This window comes from Parasteatoda tepidariorum, chromosome 7 (assembly GCF_982258835.1).
Source record: "Parasteatoda tepidariorum strain Cologne lab strain chromosome 7, Ptep-v5.0, whole genome shotgun sequence".
Lineage (NCBI taxonomy): Eukaryota > Metazoa > Arthropoda > Arachnida > Araneae > Theridiidae > Parasteatoda > Parasteatoda tepidariorum.
This window is the reverse complement of record NC_141761.1, coordinates 41,148,471-41,163,265: the sequence shown is the minus strand read 5'-3', so window position 1 is coordinate 41,163,265 and position 14,795 is coordinate 41,148,471. Positions and strand designations below refer to the sequence as shown.

General features: G+C 29.9%; 1 protein-coding gene across 1 annotated transcript; it reads right to left on the bottom strand.

Annotated features, from left to right (window-relative positions):
* Nucleotides 1-276: 276 nt before the first annotated feature.
* On the bottom strand, nt 277-11,555 carry LOC107445512 (m-AAA protease-interacting protein 1, mitochondrial). Its single transcript, XM_016059915.5, has 5 exons — nt 10,553-11,555; nt 6,391-6,462; nt 4,389-4,512; nt 603-729; nt 277-444 (listed from the first exon to the last, which is right to left on the bottom strand). The coding sequence occupies exons 1-5, from the start codon at nt 10,937-10,939 to the stop codon at nt 357-359; spliced, it is 798 nt and encodes a 265-aa protein (XP_015915401.1). The 5' UTR covers nt 10,940-11,555; the 3' UTR covers nt 277-356.
* Nucleotides 11,556-14,795: the final 3,240 nt, after the last annotated feature.

The following is a 14,795-nucleotide window of genomic DNA, read 5'->3' as shown; positions in this document are numbered from 1 at the left end:
ACACGGTGAAGGAAAAATCTCATTTTGGAAAAGGGAAATTAAGCATTTTTTAAAAAACCACAATGAAAAAAGCACCTTAAGGGCTTTTCAAAATAAGCACCTTTAAGTATGTTTTGAAAACGCTACGCACCCTGTTTCCATTAATGCCCCATTGAAGTTTATGTTTTAAAAAAAAAAATTCAAACTATAACTATACATTATCGGTTTAAAAAAAAGTAGGCACTATTGCCTACTTTTTAGCAACCATCCCTCTTGGGATTTAAATTAATTCATAACTTCACAGAACTATGTACATTTTTATTTAAATTTCGAACAATATCTAATTTAGCAAACATAAAGTTATATAAATAAATGGCTTAGTCTTCAAAATGACTCAGTTTAAAATGTCCCAATCTATTTATTGTCCAATCACTCTTGACCCCTTTAGTATATTCTCTAATAAACCTGCAATAAAAAATTCAATTTTACATACAAATCACATTCACATACAAATTATAGTGATTTTTCTTTGAGAATTTCATAAAATTAATAAAGACAAATTCTGTTATAAACAAATTGTCATGAATTAAAAACTATTTATTTATAGTTCATAAAATACTCACCTATAATTACATATTTTGATGTCCTCTTTAGATTTTTCATCAAACATTTTACCTTGTGCTTTCATCTCTTCGAAATCATTCAGGCAATGATAAACAACTGTTATTTCTGCAAATCTTTTCTGATTATCTAAGTAAAAATTTTAAAAAATAATCTTTTAAACTACATTGAAAAAACAGTATGTAAATATGCAATCACAACACAAAATATTTAAAAAATTTCCATAGACAATACCTAATTATCAAAGAGATGCTAACTTTTGAAGATAGTTTAAAGTTATGAAATATATTTAATTTGGCTCCAAAATAAACCAAAAGCAAAATAAGTTCGTCATATTAATGAAAAGGTATTTCAGAATCAGAAAGAGAAAAAATTTCCAACATTACATCTTTGGACTAAAACAAAAAAATTTTCTGTACTTTATTTAAGCTTTATTCTCATTGTCTTTTTCCTCTACTCTGAGTAGCACTAAGTAAACGCTATCCCCATAAGCAGAATATTTTCAAATGTTCTGCAACAGGACTCATTAATTTATACAAATGTTCTGCAAGCATTTCACTGCGAAAAAAAGTCAACTTTAAGTTAAAATACTATATTTTCACTTATTAAAATACAGGATCATACACAGATACACTACATTATTTTTTAAACCAAGGCAAACATTCTAGATTTGTTACTTTTTCAATCACTTTTGAAGTACAAATTTTGTTAATGACGACGATGATAAATTATTAATAAAATACCTATGATATGAAGGTCCGAACATTAAAATAAGGGCTGCCTTAAAAATCTTTCGAAGGGACAAGTGCCCAAATGGTGCACCATTTGCAAACACAAACATTCGCTGGCTGTTGTTCCAACAACTTCTTCATCCCATCAAAAGCATTTTGTCTTTCAGAAACAATTCTGTCAATCGTGGATCCCCACGATTCACAAATTGCTTCTGAAATGGGAATGGAAAATAAAAAAGTCATAAACTGTTATGAAATTGGAAATCTCGGAATTTAAATCTTTTACGGCTTGATTTAGAAGCTTTCTTGATAAAATAGGTGATCGATTTCTCCTGCTGTCTGCTAAACACTGATACATCCATTTTATAAAAATGTTATAGCCAAAAGCTTATTCTTTAATTTCCTCCTCAGAATGGCAAAGATATGGGAGAGGGAGAATACTGATAAATGTTCCTCTTTTAAAGCAACATCACTCCAGGGAAACAGCAAGTGGTCAAAGCTAAAGAGAATTCTATTCAAGATACAAATTGTTCTGCAGGATTTCGTTTGTTCTGCGACGTACGTCACAGTTTTAGGCACTTTCTGCTTCTGGGACGCTATCCTCCTATTGGATTACATCTTTAGTTCTTAAATTCTGTTGTTGTTGCTTATCCTCAGATCTGACATTAGTCAGATCAACTCCAAAAAGTCGATGACAAGAAGGGGATGGGAAATTAAGTCCACCCTGGACAGTCCGACATAACCAAAGATATGTTTCGGTGCGGCTGGTTGGATACAGCATTTTTTACAAGTCGGGTAATTTTTTGTGCCACGTTCGAATGTTAGACATTTTAGGTGACCAGTTGAGAATCTGGCCGAGGCAGTCTGGGAGCTTCGATCGCAATTGATTCCCAGAAGGGTGTCAGGAGATGTTGAGGTGTACCATTGGTGGGTAGGTGGAGTTTGCCAGATTGATTTTTGTCTGTATTTTTCATTGGAGTACAGTTCCTGATAAGTAAGTGATGACCCGGTGGGCATATCTTCCTCACTGCCATCTTTGGCCAATCTATCTGCTATCTCGTTGCCACCAATATTAACATGTGGTGGAATCTATTGGAGATGTACGTCATGGTGCTGAGAAATCTTTTCCATCTTGAGCAGGATAGATATACTAGTTTCATCGCTTGCAGAAAACCAGCTACTAAGATGTTGCAGAGCACTGCAGCTGTCCGATAAAATCCAAAGTTCTCCATAATCACTGTCGTACGGTAAGATAGCGTCAAGCCAAGCCCCTCCTTAATCGCTATTAACTCGCTCCTGAAGACAGAGCAAGTATTTGGATTACGTTGCTTTATTGATTTTTCTAGATGTTGGGTCCTAATATACATACCGCTGCCAGTACGATCTTTTGTAAGACTACCATCGGTATAAACCTGCATTGCATCGCTTGGTATGCATCTTAAACTCTATACTTTGCTTTAAACAGTAAGGATATTTGATAAGTTTAACAACTGGCTATGAAATGAGACTAACAAATAAAAATTTATTTTCTCCAAAAATAATAAAGAGGATCAATAAGGCATGTTAACCCAGACACACCTTACCCAAACAATCTCAATTAGCTAAAAAGATCCAATAAACCATATTGATTAAGAACCCAAGTGTCTTTTCTGCACTAAATTCTGTCTTATCTACAGAGTATCTGATGCAAAAATAAAGAACTGCTTATTTTGCCCCTTGGTTGTTAGTTTCCTTGCTTTTAAAACACAGGCTAGAGTATGTATGTATAATTTTTTGTAAGTATTTTCAAAGTCTAGAAAGTGCAAAAAAGTCCTGTTTTGGGAACACCAAAATTAGATTATTAAAGCAAGAAAAGTGAAAACAGAAACAAAATAGCACTTAATAAGGAAAGATAACACAACTCAGAAAATTCATTTTGAACTTTGCATTGGAAAACCAATGCAAAGTTTAGTATGGAGGGAAAAAAAGGCAGTATGAAATGAAAAATAAAAACTGTGAAGATGTAGATAAAGCATTATATGTTAGATTCCTGCAAAAACATTCCCAAAGGCAACTCAGTTCTGACCTACTGTTATACAAAAAAAAACATGCTTTTCAATAAAAATTGAAATTATCATTTAAAGCTAGCTCTGGTAGTTAAACATGTAATATTATAATTGACCATCCTAAGTCTAGGAAAAAAGCAAGAAGTTATTTACAAAAACATTGACGTAGCCATATTTTTTATTTTTTTAAAATTATCTAAGTACACTAGAACCTCGATTAACCGAGGTTTCTGTTAACCGAGGCAATAACGAAGTCTATTTTTTTACCTTTTTTTTCTTCTTTCCAAAATGAGCTTGGAAAAAATTCTGCACATTTTAGTTCGTTGTCCGTGTTACAGGCACTTATTCCCCACAAAAGCACTCAACTTCCAAGAAATATTACACTCTCAGAAGACAACATCCACGAATCTTTGTTAACAGTGGTCATGTGACCCTATTGATTACCAGTTGATTTCTTTTTTAAATCCTTTTAGCTGGGAAACATAAGTTCATATATGTTTATTTTTATCATTTAAAAAACGTTCTATTGTTTTTTAGTTTAAAAGTAGTTAAATTCGCAAGCACGGAAGGTTTTTATACATGGTTTCTATTAACCGAGATTTCCAATATCCGAGGTACAAGCGGTGCCAATTAGCTCGGATAATCGAGGTCTTACTGTATGTGATTTTTCCTGTCCTGACAAGTCTAGATAATCAGTACTCCACTGCATTACACTATATTTAACTTATTTTAATTACATTGTAGTATTTATTGATTATAAAAAAATCATCCAAAAAGAATGTATCAAATTTGTAAAAGATTAAACTTGATTGAAACTGAATAATGTTTGAAAAATTTTAGCAATTGAATGATGTCCAAAAAATAGAAAACAAATAAATCCATAAATACAATTCTAAACTTGATAAAAAAAATATAAGTAGAAATTAATTATAAATATAAAAAAAAAAACTTTTAAACTGTTTGCATCTTTATGATTAATATAATTAACTAAAAGATATAAATTATTACTAACCATCATCAAATATAATTCCAATTTGAAAAGGAAAGGCAAACAAAATGTCTGTAATTTTCACCAGCAAGTCTTGTCTTTCTTTAACATTCAATGAGCAAAAGTTTTTCTTTATTTCAGATATTGCCTAAATTTAATTTTTAAATTAAATACAGAAAAAAGAATTATACAACTAAACAAATAAAAATAAGAACTATTTTAAGTGAAATAAAAGTACTGCTATTAAAATACTATTGAAACTAGTACTGTTATATGAAATTAATTAACATCTAAAATTACTTAAATTAAACATTCTGTCCATAATTTAAAATTTGATTAAACATGTTATTGTGTTGCATAGAAAAAAGAAATACGAGTTCCCTTTGGAAAACATTTTTAGAGAAAAGGATTGGTATCACTCTAAATGAGGAGAAAGTTTCTTTTTCTGATACCAATTCTATTTTACGTTATTTAGGGGTGATTGTGAGCCCAACTCAAAAATTCAAAAAATTTATTGAGTAAAAATCAATGATGACGCATTTTAAAAAAATTAATGTCTTTATAAATTGAAATCATTGATATTTTCACAACATGAAATTCTAAATAAATTAATATGCAGTATAATTTAAATTAATAACTTTGCATAAGTTTACTTTAATCTCTAATCCCATTTATTCTACCATAAAAAAAAAATATTTACAAATGAAAGAGATGTCAAGTATAAATTCTAGTTCGAATATTTTTAAATAAGATATACAAGAATTTTTATACATAAATATGATCGATGATTCTTGAAACTTCTGGATCTAGGAAGTTCCAAAAATTTCAGGGTCGCGGTTAGTGAAAAATCCGGACTTTTTCCAGAGCACAATCATCTCTGGTTATTATAGCAAATGTCAATGTTTTTGAAGGTGTGACACACATTTTCCTCTCCCTCACTTAAAATTCAAAGGAAAACAAAATTTTCTCTTTGGAAAATAGCTTTAAAGTTAAAAAAAGAGTTAAATACTAAATTAACTTGACCTTATTTTCGCAAATATCTGAATTTCAAAAGGAGCAAAGAACATTATTCACCCCCTCGCTTAAAGTTTAGAGGAGGCGCCTCCCCCGGTTGGCACGCAACTGGATCTGACTAGATAGTAGATGAAACAACTACCTCAGATTGAAGTACAATATACAGAATGTGTTAACAAACAATTACATACAGTTGTAGCCCTTCCCCCTCTATTCAAAGTGTTTTTGTTCATTTGAGGGAGGGTAGTAATTTTTCAAAAAAAAAAAAGTCTTTTCACTGTTTTACCCTTCCCTTTATGTTAAAGTAGATATGCAATTACAAAAAAGAAAAACTTTCTGCAGTTCTATCTTCACGGAATTTCTTTCCTATAAAAAAGAAATCTCACTTTGAAAAAATGTGATGTGGTCCCTTCATATAGGACACCCTCGACACCAAAGCCCCAGGTCGGTAGCCCGGGGCAGTTATGGCCCAGTAACATACTGCATTTCAATAATAAAACTAGTTTAGCATGTGGTAGACATCTATTAGATAGGATCTATACACCTGAACCATTACAACTTTACAATACTTATGCTGGCTGCTACATGATTTTTTCCAGTTTTTGTCGTATGTTAAAAAAGATTATACACCTCTGACATTAATACATAAGTAATTAAAAAAATGGTATTGTTAAATAAGAATTTTATCTAATGTAAACAAATTAAAAACTAAAATGGTGACTAGAGAGGTAAGCATGCATTATAATGCATTCCACATGAGACATTGAGATATTCTTTTTTTTACTGTTAGGTGGGAGAAAATTATAATTTATGATGAACTCCTTGATCATTCTTTTACTCACAGATATTCAGAAACATTTATTAGGTAAAAAATTGAATATTTTAATACATAAAATAACTAAAATTTTCAAAAGAGATTAAATAAATTATATTTTCTTTTGGTTGACTTGCAATGAATTTTTAACTATTCTATGCATATTTTTTAATATATTAAGATATATATAAATCTTACATCATCTGCTACAAGGCCTTGCAATGACTGGAAATCGCCTTGTGATAAGAAGGATGATGCAATACTGAGAGCCTATAAAGAAACAATAAATAATAATTATCACCAAGGATGCAGAATGTGTCTGATTGCACTAAGGAGATCCCTGGAAAATTCAGGTAGTCCAGGAGAAATTTTTTGGTTTAATTAAAAAAACTTAAATTAAATTATTCCCACTTTTAAAAAAAAAAAAGATTGAAATGGAAAATAATCCCTGCCAAAAAAAAATCTTCCGAAAAAGCAGAACGAAGACTGCTGTAATGGACAAAGGTTAAAGAATATTTCTGTTACGTTAAAAAAATTAAAAAAAGGAATATTTTCTATCATGAACCCAATTAAGTTTAGATGCCAATTTGTTTACTTGATATTTTGAATTCCTTTACTTTATGATTGGAACCTTAAATTTAATTTCATAAATTATTACTATTTCAATATATGTTGATTTCTACCATTTTTAAATATAATTTTTTCAAGAATTGTGAAAAATCAAATGAATTTTTATTTGTTAAGGAAAAAGCATCAAAAAGGTTTAAATATATACGAACTTCACTTTCTAAAAATATTTTGAAAAAGTTATTAGAACTTAGAAAAAAATGCATTTTGATATTTGGAGAAAAACAAAATAAATATATACAAAAAAAAAAACTGTTCTGAGGAAATATTGGGCTTTGAAAATTTTCTGTACTCATTATCACTAAGTTATATTTTAAAACAAAACATTATAAAAATCTTTATGAGAATTAACAGTAAAGATAATTATTCTATTCTAATATCATCAATTAAAAAAGTGGTGTTAAATAATTTTATTCTTTCTAATGTTTATTCTCATGAAAAGTTTATGCTCCCAGATTATAGGTTCAAAATTTTAAAAGCTTATCTGTAACATAAACATGAACTTATATTAAATTTTTTAAACAAACCAAGCATCAATAATTCACCAGAATCAGAAACACATTATTTGAGAACGAAAGAGCAAAAATTGACCCATATTATTTTATATTACATATTTTTATATCCTATAAATTATAAAAAAATTTTAAATTTTTTTTAACAAGTAATAACTGAGGAGTCAACTTATACACTGAATACATACAAAATTCATCATTTTGAAATCAAAAATTGAACCTAACTTACATACTAGCAAATACCTACTGTATTAAATTCATTTTATTTAAGAAATTATTCCTACTTGAAAAATTTAGCAATCAAACATAAATCAATGTTCTCGATTACAAAAATAAGTAAAAAATGCTAGAAATTAACCATAATCTCTTTTCTTTAGAAATTTCTTAGCTTAATCATTAACTTATATTTTGAAATATCTGAAACAATTTTTAAAAAAATTTATCAAAAATAAGCATTAAAAGTAATAAGAAAGATAATAAATTTGTTAAAATATTTATTCTTTATTTGATTCTGATATGTTCTTTTATAAGAAAATATTTCTTATGGAAGTTGATGTTTTGTTATAAAAACCGAATAAAGGGTGACCCAGGGTAATTCAGGATCACTCTGTTTCTGGGGTAAATAAGGATCACCTAAGTTTTATTTAAGCAAACATTATTTTTTGTAAAATTTGAGACATGGACATGAATGTTTGTACACTTTACTAAAGTATAACTACATTTACTTAATAATAGTTTTTTGTTTAATCTAACAAAATAAGTATCTTTTAAACTGCTTTCTGTATTTTGCGTTTCAAAGATGGGTTTCAAATTGTGCACATTTCTGCAAATTCAGTAATTACTCCAGAAATGATCAAGAGAAGGGGTAATTCCTGATCAGTAAAAATTTAAAATCTTTCAAATTCTAATTAGATTTTCAAACAAAAGGTAGCATAGTACTCATCTCATAAACCCTCACACTTCCAATCAATATTAAAATTCTATCTTGAATAATTTTTTCACAAAATAGATGCTTGCATTTTCTGATCAAGAATTACCCCAGGTCCCCCTACCTACTTTATTCTATAATTTTTCTTTTAGCTTTATTATCTGGTACGTGTATTGCAAATAACAAAAAGTTTCATTTTTCATTCTTGCACATGTTGATAAATTTATGCTTTCGTTTACTAACTATTAAATATTATTTTGTAAAAATAACACTGTTATTAAGTTAACAATCAACGTATACAGAAAACTATGGTGATGGTAATAGAACCGATATAATAACAAAAAATATACATAAATTACTAAAGAGCTCACTTTTCTAGAGAAAGTACTATGCACAGCAAAACTAATAAATCTTTTTATTCTGATCGCTAACATTCAAAAATGGAAAGAGTACCTAATGTGTTTGCAAATTTTAAACTAAATTATAATAGGAAAGGAAAATTTCCATTAATCAAACTATTTATTGTTTAGATGAAAGAGATTTTCAATACTAAGAAAAGAAAAAATTACTTTTATAATTACTATCAACCAGATTACTACAAGAAAATTAAGCAATTGTTAGTTATTTTGGTGTTGTATACCAATTATACAAGAAATAATAATGAAAACCTCCTGTTGAATAAATATATCCAGTGATTCTGCTTTAGCGTCAATATTACAAATATTGTTCATGGCAGGGCTCGAAAAACCACCCGTCCGCCCGTCCTCGGCGGTCAAAAATTCCCCGCGGACGACGAATTTCTTGAATCCGACGTCCGCGCGGACGGCCATTTTCTCGTTAATGTTGGTGATACATTTTCAATTTTTGTTATCTTACAAGAGTCTAGCACCTCACTTCCAAAATGACCCTCGAATCTAGAAATACAGCAACATACTGCGCATGGTGAAATTGATGTTTTCTCTGTCTCATGTACTGCAGCGGTTGAAAGGGGCTTTTCAACAATGAATTTATAAAAAAAAAAAATCGCGTACTGGTCTTAAGCAAGAAGCGTTAAACGCAATTATGAATATCTACCTAAATGGAAAACCCCTTTCAGATTTCTGTGCAGAAACCTCTGTAAATCATTAGCTTGATTGTGCAACTGGCAAACGTCATATTTGATTTATTTAAAAAACGCAGTACCCCCGGATAAATTGACATTCCAGATAACTTGACATTTGTCATTTAAATTATTTCATAAAAGAAATAAATTATTTTATAAAAGAAATACTAGGTTCCTATTAGTAACCTAGTATTCCTTTTATTACTGTATAATGCAATCCTAGTATTTGTAATCTTAGTAACTACTAATTCATTGTGCAATTTATATAAATGTTTGTAATAAATAAGAGAAAATTATATATTTATTTATTTAGAAGCTACGAGTTAGTTTCAAAGGAGGACTGGTACATGATTGGACAAGCCGTCCTTGGGGACGGGTAAAATTTCTGAGTTTTTTCGAGCCCTGGTTCATGGGCAATAGTGGCACAACTCAAAAAACATGCATTTTTGTCAAAGAATGCGTGTAAATATGAAAATACACATTCTTTTCAGCAGCAATACTAGCACAACACTAGCTCAACTTGAAGGTAATCTTCGTTTAAGCAAACTAACACATTTCTTATGCATTTTCCTTAGCAATGAAAACTTTAAACCCACTTATCTCAAAACATGATTTTTTGAGTCGTGCCACTATTGCAGACCATGAGCAATATATTAATCAATAGGACTGGTTTATGTTACCTATTAAAAGAATAAATATTATAAGCATTGAAATACACTTTTGAGAAAGTATTACGGAGCTCACAAAGTATAGAATTATTTATGTAGTTGTACAGTTGGCTGGTATTTAAAAAGTGATGATGCTCTGCATTTTGGGGACAATTATAGCCAGCAAACTAACAAATCTTTCATTTAATTTTTATGCTCTATTAAAGAACACTTGAAGTCATCCCTATAGTCAAGGACAATGTTGCTCAGGCACCACCTGTTTATATTTTAAAATGTCTCGATTTTAACAAAGTTTTATTATAAAATCTCATCTCCTCTTGGACCTTTTCGAGTTAATGGTACACAGTTTTTAGATAGACTTATTTAGGGGTCAGAAACAACATAGGTGATAACATGGTGATAGTATAGGTAATAACGTACAGTCAAAAGCCCACACTTGGGACTGGGACTTAACTTTGTATAATACTTTATTACATAATTTTTTTAAATATCACAAACATATTTTTTATTTAAATATATAAACCTGTTTAGCTCCATTAGTGAAATCTTTCAAAGTGAAATCTCCATCTAAGTAAGGCTGTATGATAAATTTTGTAAAAATCCAATTCTTAATAGTCAAAAAAAATTGTGGACGCATTATAGGTACGAAGTTCATTAGCGTGGTTGGTTTCTTCTTTGGCTTCTTGTCATTATCATTAGACTCATTACTGTTATTTCTTGTTTGCATATAATGATTTAACCAAACTGCAGGACTAAATTTGATGTGATTGAATGTTTGAAATAAAGTTAAGCTTCGAAAATGAAAATTGTTCGTTTCTGCTAAAGAAATTTTGCAAACAGGTGCAATTAGGTTTCCATTTATCTTTCTTTTCCGTAAATAGGCCAAAGCTCGTAACCACTGCCGATTCATTTTTATAAGAAACTTCAATTTTTGGGAAACAAATTTAATGCACTTGTTTTGTATGCCAAGACTTGTTTACTTGCCTAGCGATCAAAAATTGCACATCAGCGTTCATAAATGCACATTGTAGCTGTAAAGTACTTTTACTTAACCCATGCGTAACCGTAAAAATCGTTGATCAGTTTTACTCTTTTTCAATTGAATAAACCGTTTACATGGAAAATCATTGAAAATAAAAGTTGTAGTATAAATTGCAGCTTTAAAGTTGTTGTTGTTAATTTACGTCACTCTAGGGCTGCACAATGGGCTATTGGCGACGGTCTGGGAAACATCCCGGAGGATGATCCGAAGACATGCCATCACAATTTTGATCCTCTGCGGAGGGAATGGCACCCCCGCTTCGGTAGCCCGACGAAAAATTTATAATTTATTTTTTTTAAGGTTAAAAATTGTTTGCGAGCTACAAGCCAACAGTCTTCGAAGATTAGGTCGAAAAGATGATATTCATTAGATCCAGCAAGATTATAATCCAATGAAATTTCATTTTAAACCCAGCATGAAACTAATTTTGATTATTATCTGCAATTTAAACACTATTGTGCACAAAAAAAACTCAATTTGTCTCACCTTTGATAAAACGTAGTACTGAACTCCAGTGCGAGAGGGCAGCACTGTACTGGTTCAAATAATTTTTTCCTAGGAGTGAAATAATCTCCCACTTATCAGTAGTTTACTAAATCAGTAGTTTACGATTTTTCCACACCATATAAAATGCATTCATGTAATATTCAATCAGTAATTTTTGAGTATTTTCTTTGCATGATTAATATGTTAATATAATCTGTTTTGAAATCAGTGTAATTTACAATACAAACGTTATCTGCCATTACCCGGTTTTCTTTACACTGACATTTTTTTCTAATGTAAATTGTGTTTAATCAGGGATGAGATTCTTCCGCGGATTTCCGCTTTTTTTCAGATTTTTCTATTTTTCCCGCTAATTTCCACTGAAATTTTTTTTGCACAAGTTAAAATATTTTATGAGGAATTTAATTTTCCCGGAGGGAAATTATTGAAGTCCCATTTCCTCCCTCTGAAGTTTCTCTAGAAATCATTTCCTTGGGATAAAACTGGTTGACCTTTATACAGGGATGAGATTTTCTTTGTCTCTCGAATTTCAGCCTTTTTATCAAAAACTCAGATTCTTTAAAAGTTTTTTTTTTTTAATAAATATCCCGTTTTTTTTAAAATTCAGTCATTGAAGTAAAATAATTATATTTATTTACGATTTTCAAAGATGAACAGAAATTTCAATCTACGCCCTAGTTGCTAACCCTTCCGCATTTTTACTTATTTTAGCTATTTTCTCCGATTTCACGCACAGAAAATAAGATTTTCCGTATTTTTTATCCGTCGGCTGGATAGCTCGTATTTTCGTAATTCAGACGTCGCTGCTTCTTGTATTCTGGCGTGAAAACAAACAAAAAATAGAGGTGGATTTGCGGTGAGAATATTTATTTGCTCATTCAATTAATCTTGTGAATTTTTATTTATTATGTCTAAACAAAAATAATACAAACAAGCCTTTTAGAAATCACAAGTCCAAACTCTGCAAATATCTCGATTTTTATTCACGCGATTTAAATATCAATCATCGATTTTCGTATTTACCTGATTTAAAAGTTGCGCATTGCGATTCTTATTTACGCTATTTAAATATCGTATATTATGATACTTATTTAACGACATTTAAAAATCCAATATCGTGTTTTGTATTTATGCATTTTTAAAATCGCGATTTTATTATCAAATCTCGGTTTTCGTATTTACCTGATTTAAAAGTTGAACGTTGCGATTCTTATTCAGGCGATTTAAATATTGTACATTGCGATTCTTACTTACGAGATTTAAAAAATCAATATCGCGATTTGTATTTACGAGCTTTTAAAGCTCTATGTAGCAATTCGTATTCACGCAAGCTTAAAATCCAATATCGGGATTCGTTTTTGTGGTTGTAATATCGCGCGATTTAAAAATTACGCATCGTGATCAAAAAATTAAAAAATCATGATTTGTATTTTCGCATTTTTTAAATTCGATGTAGAGTTTCATATTTACGTGACTTAAAAGTCTCATATCGGGATTTATATTTACATGGTTTACAAGTTTAAAAATCGTACTTTTTTGTCACATTTTTATATATATATATATATATATGTATATATATATATATATATATATATATATATATATATATATATATATATATATATATATATATATATATATATATATATATATATATATATATATATATATATATATATATATATATATATAATTTTTTTTTTTTTTAATTTACTTATATTTTTTATTTATTTAATTTTTTTTTTTTTTTTTTTTTTTTTTTTTTGGATTTCTTCTTTTTTACTTTCTGACTACTCTCATCCCTGGTTTAATTCACAGCCACCTACGAATAAGTGAAAATGAATGAGAATAATGTTGCAAAATAAAAAATTTTAAAAAAATACAAAGTGAGTCAATCTCGAAGCACCGAAATGCTTTTAAATGCATTTTATTTATCGAAAAGTATTGTTTTGTATTAGATTTCCAAATTCTGAATCAAAAATAAATCCTGTCTGCTGTGTCTGTTTTAAGCAAATGCAGAAATTGCGCCCTTTCAATTTTTTTCTTCGTATTTTTCCATTATTGTTGCAAAAAAACTTATTTTTATTATTGGTTGTTATTTATTTTCATAATATCGAAAAGGCTCCGTCACCTGCTTGCATCGTTTGCTAATGCCTGTAATTGATTTATATTCATCATTGTTTAGTTCTTCTTAAACGTCAATAGTTTCCACAAAACACTAAACGTTTATGTTTTAAAACAGCGGTTCTTAACCTATGGGTCGCGAAGCATATTTCTTGGGTCGCGCTGAGTCGAACCAAAAAAAATTAGTAATACACTAAATAATAAGTAATACCAACACCTCCTAGAAGAAGTCATTGTGGCTTACTCAACCTAATTTTGACTTTTTTTTGGGTCGCGACGTGAACATATTTCTCAAATTTGGGTCGCGGCTTCAAAAGGTTAAGAACCACTGTTTTAAAATATACAGTGAATTCGCGATAACTCGAATCTGATAGGACTGACGAAAAACTTCGACACATCGGAAGTTCGACTTACCGTTAGTTTCGGTTTTGGACTTTCAAAATATTGCTGGATTATTTAATTAATGCTTATTTATTAATTACAAATCTTCTTAATGCTTACAATATTTAAGATCATTTTTCTGACAAGCCATTTACGATAAGACTGTTTGAAGCACTTTATGATACCCTGGTCCATCGGCTGCAACTTTGCTGTTGTGTTTGGCGGGAGAAACTGCAAGTTTACTGCTTTCAAATTAGGTAGATCACTATGCGTTGTGCATTTATCCATAAAGAGTATCACTTTTCTTTTTTTAGGGAAGAATTTCCGATCCAATTTTCTTAAATAGTCTTCAAATAAAACTGATGTCATCCAAAACTTTTTGTTAGACTTGTAATCCAAAGGATACGTTTTTACATTCTTGAAACATCGGGGATTTCGGTATTTTCCGATAACAACTACGGGCGATTTCTCTGTCCCAGACGCATTTCCTCCAACTAGGACAGTCAAACGTTCCTTGCTCATTTTACCCCCTGAGCAGTTTTCATCCTTAAACATCATAGTCTTATTTGGAAGACTTTTAAAAATAAACCCATTTCATCAATATTGAAAACATCATTTTAACTGTATTCTTTAAGTAAATTTGGTAACGTTTCATTTAACCATTGTTCACATACTTCAAGAGGGACAGCTTTAGCTTCTCCATAAAGAGTGC